The sequence below is a fragment of the Dasypus novemcinctus genome, chromosome 21, assembly GCF_030445035.2.
Source record: "Dasypus novemcinctus isolate mDasNov1 chromosome 21, mDasNov1.1.hap2, whole genome shotgun sequence".
Classification (NCBI taxonomy): Eukaryota; Metazoa; Chordata; class Mammalia; order Cingulata; family Dasypodidae; genus Dasypus; species Dasypus novemcinctus.
This window is the reverse complement of record NC_080693.1, coordinates 62,818,715-62,825,132: the sequence shown is the minus strand read 5'-3', so window position 1 is coordinate 62,825,132 and position 6,418 is coordinate 62,818,715. Positions and strand designations below refer to the sequence as shown.

Below are 6,418 nucleotides of genomic sequence, written 5' to 3'. Positions count from 1 at the left end.
ACAATACTAGTAAATAACCATACCTGAAATACAGGCAGTAGTACATACAGAGATTGAGAAGTAGGATTTGTAGATTTAAGGTATGTGTGGGGAGGGAGAAGGGATGAGAGGAAGGGGTGATATAAAAGATGACTCCCCCTTCCCCCAGATTTCTAGCCTGGATGTCTAGAAGAATGGTGGTTCCTCAAACTGAGATTAAATGGAGCCAGTTAATAATTCATATTTGGACATAAAGATTTTTTTCTTTAAACTTTTAATTTTGAGATAGCTAGATTTGCATGCCATTCTAAGAACTAATAGACAGATCCTGTGAACCCCAGTGGTAACAGCTTGTGAAACTAGAGTGTGACAACCAGGATGTTGACATTGAGGCAGTCAGAAATGCATAATAGTTCCATCACTGATAAATTGGATTTCATCAAAATTAAAACCTTTTACTCTGGTAAAGAACCTGGGATAAAAAGACAAATTACAGACTGGGAGAATACTTGTACACCACATATTCAACAAAGGCCTTGTATCTAGAATATATAAAGAACTCTCAAAATTCAATATTTTAGAAAGCAATCCAGTTAGAAAAAAGACAAACGACATGCACAGACATTTCACCAGAGAGGATATATAGATGGAAGAAAAGCACAGGAAAGATGGTCAATGTCATTAGCCATTAGAGAAATGCAGATTAAAATCACAATAAGATATCATTACATACATACCAGAAAGACCAAGATTAAAAATGATAACATAAAATGCCGATGAGGGGAAGCAGAAGTGGCTCAAGAGATTGGGCTTCCACCTACCATATGGGGGGACCCGGGTTCGATTTCTGGGGCCTCCTTGTAAAGGCAAGCCAGGCCTGCCTGGCAAGTGATGCAGTAAGATGATGACACAACAAATCAAAGAGACATGGGAGTCAGAGAGAGAAGCAACAGAAACCAGGAACTGAGGTGGTGCAAGAAACAGGGTACCTCTCTGCTACATTGGAGGTCCCCAGGATCAAATCCCAGAGAAGCCTACAGGCAAAAATGAGAAGACAAAAAAAAGAGAGACACAGAAGATCACTCGGGGAAGCAGATGTGGCTCAATTGATAGAGTGTCTGCCTACGTATGGGAGGTCCAGGGTTCAAACCCAGGGCCTCCTGGCCTTTGTGGTAAGCTGGCCCACACGCAGTATTGATGTGCACAAGGAGTGCCATGCCACGCAGGGGTGTCCCCTGCGTAGGGGAGCCCCACATGCAAGGAGTGCGCCCTTCAAGGAGAGCTGCCCCATGTGAAAAAAGCACAGCCTGCCCAAGAGTGGCACTGCACACATGGAGAGCTGATGCAGTAAGATGACACAACAAAAAGAGACACAGATTCCCGGTGCCACTGAGAATGCAAGTGGACACAGAAGAACACACAGCAAATGGACACAGACAGCAAAAACAGCAGGGTGGGAGAAATGCCAATGAGGATGTGGAGAAACTGGATTGCTCAGACATTGCTGCTGGGGATATTAAATTGTACAGCCAAACCCTGGGCAATTGAAGTCTTATTTTCATGCATAAACTTGAGCACAAATGTTCATAGCAGGTTCATTCACATAGCCAAGAGGTAGAAACTATCCAAATGTCCTCAGTGAGTGGTTAGACAAATTCGTGGTTGTGGTACACAAATCCTATGGAATATTACCCAGCAATGAAAAGGAATTAACTATTGGTATATGCAACAACTTGGATGAACCTCAAGGATACTATACTAAGTGAAAAAAAATAATCTCAAAAGAATACATACACATTTCATAGTTAAACCATTCTTGAAATACAGTTACAGAGATAGAGAACAAATTAGTGATTGCTGGGAGTCAGGGATGCAGAGGGGAGGAGAGGGTGACACAAGGCAGTCTTTTGATTATGGTAAAGTATCTTGGGAAGCAGATATGGCTCAAGTGATTGAGCTCCCACCTACCACATAGGAGGTCCTAAGTCTGATGCCTGGTGCCTCCTGGAGAAGATGAGCAAGACAGAGTACTGGAGTGATGGGTTGGCCTGGTGAGGTGATGCAATGAGATGATGTAACAAGGGAGACACAAAGAGGAAACACAATGAGAGAGACAACAAAGCAGGGAAAAGAGGTGGCTCAAGTGATTGAGCACCACTCTCCCACATGGGAGATCCCAGGTTCGATTCCCAGTGCCTCCTAAAGAGAAGACGAGCAGACACAGAGAGCACACAGCAAATGAACACAGAGAGCAGACAGTGGGCGCAAACAACAAAACAACAAGCGGGGGATGGGCAGGAATAAATAAATCTTTAAAAAAATTATCTTGACTATAATAGTGGTTTCATGAAGTTATACATGTAATAAAATTGCATAGGGCAATACACCTAACTTGTTCAGTTTGTGCTTGTTAAGTTGTTCAACTTGTGCTAATACACTCTGTGGATTGTACCAGTGTCAATTCCCTGGTCTGATACTGTACTATGGATATGCAGGATGTTACCATTGGGGGAACCTGGGGGAAGCAAGAGACCAACCTGTATGTTGCTTTGCAACTTCCTGTGAATCTATAATTATTTCAAAATAAACGGTCAAAAATAAAAAGGCTTATACCTAGCATGACCAGTCATAACAGCTATGCAATGTTGTCCCGTTATGTGTTTTGAACCTGATGATATATTTTTGAAATATTTTGGACATTTTCACTGTTGCTGCTCCCTATAAATGAACAGATCTATGTGGAAATGTCAATGAAACATTCTTTTCCAATTTTGTGTCTCCACAAAGGAACAAATGGCATTTGTTCCCTGTGATGTCTGAACTTTGATTTTGTCATGTGCTTTTTTTGTTTTGTTTTTTTCCATTTTGACAGAGTTGAACTTGGGACCTGATCATCTCACTCCACCTCTTCTTCCCCCCAACCCCCCCAGGATGATGGGGATGGTACATGTTTAAAAGAGTTAAAAAGTTCTCTTTTGTCTTTGCTCTTTCTTCAGCTCTTGATCTCACCCCCCCTTTCTCACTCTAGTTTTATCCCTCTCCAGGTCTTAAAATTTCTTTGCAAAGCCTCAAATAGAGACATGTCATTGAAGCTTTCCTTCTGCATTCCCTTTTCTATCTGCAGATTGGGAGGAAGATTGCAAGCCTTTGGGTACCTTAAATGTCACTTACTCATTTTATGTTCCAAGCTTTTATTGTAGCATCCTAAGATTGAACATTCGGCCACTGGTGAGTGTCTTGAGATTCCAAACAGCTAAGAAATCCTAGGGCCTTCTCCTGTGTCTTTTTCCATGGTGAGTAACCTTGTATTCAGGGGCAGGAGAGGAGAAGGATCGATTATACACAGCTGTTCTTCAGAAAACCCCTCCTTGGCAAACAGAACAAAACACTTAATCTTTACTAATAGTGTTAAATAATATAAATGTCACTTCACAGTAGTTTTGAATAGTGACAGAGACCTGTAATGTGAACTTTGGCATAAGATTAAAGCCACGAAGTAAGTGGAAAACAGCACCAAACCTCCTGTTTATGTCTTATTTCTTAAAAGGGTATCCCTTTTAGAGTTACCCAAAACCTCAAAGAGCAGCTGTGTTATGACATACCTAGCCATCTTGGAAGAGAAGATATCTTGTTGTATTTCTGATATAGCGCCTTGAGTTCTTGAAGGAAAAAAAAAATCAGATTTATGTCAATGCCAGAGTGATGGTGCTTAAGCTGAAGTTCTGAATATTAAGGAGGATTTAGAAAAGTCTTACAGACTAAAGCTAGGGATGGGAGATTTAAAAAATACTGGAGAGGACTTTTTAAGGGTCATTGCTCACATACTGAGACACAGACCCACCATCTTCTTTGTTCGGTAATTCAGTCTTTCTGAATGAATTAAGAGATGAGAAAAGATGCTATTAGATATTTTCTGAAACATACACACAGTGGCTTAATACACCTAATAGCTTCGTTACCAAGGGGATTTCTTTAGCTGTTGGATGGTTTGCTCTTATTGTTAGCTTTGCTTGCTTTGGGCGGTTTTTCTTTTAAAGATTGTTTCATTTCACACGGATCTGGATCTTGCCCTCAGCTGCTGAGGGGACTTCCAGAGACTCCCTTTCCTCTGACCACAGACGAACTGTGTGTGCGCCCAGGAGGATAACCAGAGGGCCCACGTGCCTGCCAGTCTATCTCGGATGCCCTGCGGTCATAGTGCGGTTTGCGATCACCAAGCCTCTTCAGAATGCCCTGGTTTTCCATGGTGATTCTCACTAGCTCCCGGTTCCGTGTTTCTCTGTTTAAGCTGAAAAACACAAAACCCCACGGTGGGTGATGGAGAAAGTACTGCCCCTGGCTGGGAGTGGGGGAGGAGATGAAGTCACGACGTCGTAAATGCCAGGCTGACTGTGTGGGGAGTAAACTGTCCCCCTGAACCCTAAGGTGCCAGGGTACCTCTGGAACCAGATCGCGCTCTGGGAACCATGCAAAGCATCTGCAGGTTTCTATCAGTTTCCCAACTCCACTGCCCACTCTAAGAGTCTACTTTATTGGTCTAGGGTGGAGCTTGGCAAGTGATTGTAATGTGAAACCCGGATTAAGAACCTCTGGGTTTACAGGATGGAGGAAAAGTCTTGCCCATGGATAAATCACAAATGGCTGCCAGCAAGCCTTGGCTGAGCTCTCCCCTTAACTTTCAGCTCAGTTTCAGGTGTAAAAGGATATAGGAAAGGCATCTTGACACCCCCCACCTCAATGTGCCACCAAATTCTCCTTGCACACACTTCTTTTGAGGCCCTGGCTCACTGCACTGCTTTTATTGACATAAATGTCTCCCCTACCAGACCATAAATGCTTTGAGCTTAGAAATTATCTATTTCATTTCATCTTTGTATTCCCAACAAGGGTTTGGGAAATATTCAGGGAACTGATTTTAAGACTGCTGTGTCATCATTTCAGCTACGGTTATCATTTTACAAAAGTACGCAGTGCATTCTTGTGACAGACTTTGAAAAGTCTCTTAGATGAAATAAAATCACTCTAACTCTAGAGAAAGGTCCCTGTGTACTTGCTCCTTAATATGGTCTCTGGTTATCCATCATGATAACTCCCCCTACCTATTTCTCTTCCTGCAGAGAACCTTGCATTATAACCCAACCAGGGTTTCCAAAGCTGAAATACGAGCCAACGCTACCTCTTGGAAAAGTATTCGTTCCAGCAGTCCACCTGGGCGGGGCCGCGGTGGGCATTGGCGATTTTCTGGCACAGTTGCTTGTTTTCGTATTCGATTTTGTCAATCCTCTTTTGTTCACCCTGGTAAGAAACCCCATCCCACCATGGTGACATCATGGCTGCACTGCTCCATCACACAGTGACCTAGCATCACCGTCCTCTGGGATTGAAGGAAAGGGGCAAATGGAGTGGAGATGGGGAGTAGAGGGGAGCACATCGGGGTGGTGTGTGTGTGTGTGTGTGTGTGTGCCGGGGGGTGTTGAACCAGTCTTTGGGCTAGGAAGATATTTTAGAAGGCTCTGGGCATAGATAAAATCTTTAGGACAGATAAAAGCCAGGAAAATGCAGCCATAGATGGCAAGAAGAAAATACCTGTAGTTTGCTCAATTTTAAAATGTGATGTGTATGCGCCAATGGTGGTTTGGTGTCAACGGCAGGCTTCACTAGAGAAGAGGAATAAAAGAGAGCTGTTATAGCCCAGGCGTCTTGCAGTGGCCTCGGCAAACCTACCCACCACTAGACAACGACCCACCTAATAACATTACGGTTTTGAATTCTGAGCTTAATCCAGGTCAGGAATTTTAGTTTGGTTTGATTCCCCCAAGTGATCTTTGGAGAGTGTTGAAGAGAAAAGAAACAATGGTGAGGACTAGAGAAAGTGAAATTTACAGCAATAAATGCCCTTTTAATGGAACGAAAGTGCTTCTGCCCCTGCCGCCTTTCCCATCACTACCACTAGCCTGATATTGGGTGCTGGAGTGCTATCCTTTGTAGGTTACTGTGGCTTTTAAGAGTGTAAATGTGTGTTTCCATTAAGTGAACTCCCCAGTGGAAGATAAATTTTGTCACTGATGCTAACGTCCTCTTGACCAAACTTGGCATATAAAGCCATACCATCGCAGAGTCGCATCCTCGTCTAGTTTACTGTCCTATGGGGTTGACCCTTCAACAACCCCCAACAGCAAGATCCAGCCCGATGTGCCCACCTACCTATTTGTATTCTATTCTTGTGAAATATGTAGTGGCCAAAGTCCAGTTTCTTCCTGAAGTTTGTACTTTGCCTATGATTAGAGACGATTACAGGGTAGGCCAGATAATCCAGGGAATTGTTCATCTTCTCTTCCTAATCTCACTTCAGAAATGAGGCACCCACGGTCCTCTATGAGGTGCTTAGCAGTCACATGATGAGTTGTCATAGTTACCCAGTTATGACATCAGGGCCAGG

The 6,418-nt window shown here is 43.3% G+C and overlaps 1 protein-coding gene across 1 annotated transcript; it reads right to left on the bottom strand.

Annotated features, from left to right (window-relative positions):
- Positions 1–3,153: 3,153 nt before the first annotated feature.
- Positions 3,154–6,390, bottom strand: CFAP97D1 (CFAP97 domain containing 1). The gene is made up of 6 exons (XM_058284325.1): positions 6,184–6,390; positions 5,566–5,636; positions 5,156–5,274; positions 4,144–4,267; positions 3,582–3,638; positions 3,154–3,281 (listed from the first exon to the last, which is right to left on the bottom strand). Exons 1-5 carry the CDS (start codon positions 6,305–6,307, stop codon positions 3,582–3,584), a joined length of 495 nt encoding a protein of 164 aa, XP_058140308.1. The 5' UTR covers positions 6,308–6,390; the 3' UTR covers positions 3,154–3,281.
- Positions 6,391–6,418: the final 28 nt, after the last annotated feature.

What these genes read in the sequence shown, in the direction of transcription:
- CFAP97D1 (XM_058284325.1), bottom strand. Translation starts at nt 6,307, where the DNA reads ATGAACAATTCCCTGGATTATCTGGCCTACCCTGTAATCGTCTCTAAT. An exon ending in CAAGAATAGAATACAAATAG is followed by an intron (nt 5,637 to 6,183) that starts GTAGGTGGGCAC and finishes CCTCTTCTCTAG; the next exon opens with TGAAGCCTGCCGTTGACACC. An exon ending in AACGAATACTTTTCCAAGAG is followed by an intron (nt 4,268 to 5,155) that starts GTAGCGTTGGCT and finishes TGTGTTTTTCAG; the next exon opens with CTTAAACAGAGAAACACGGA.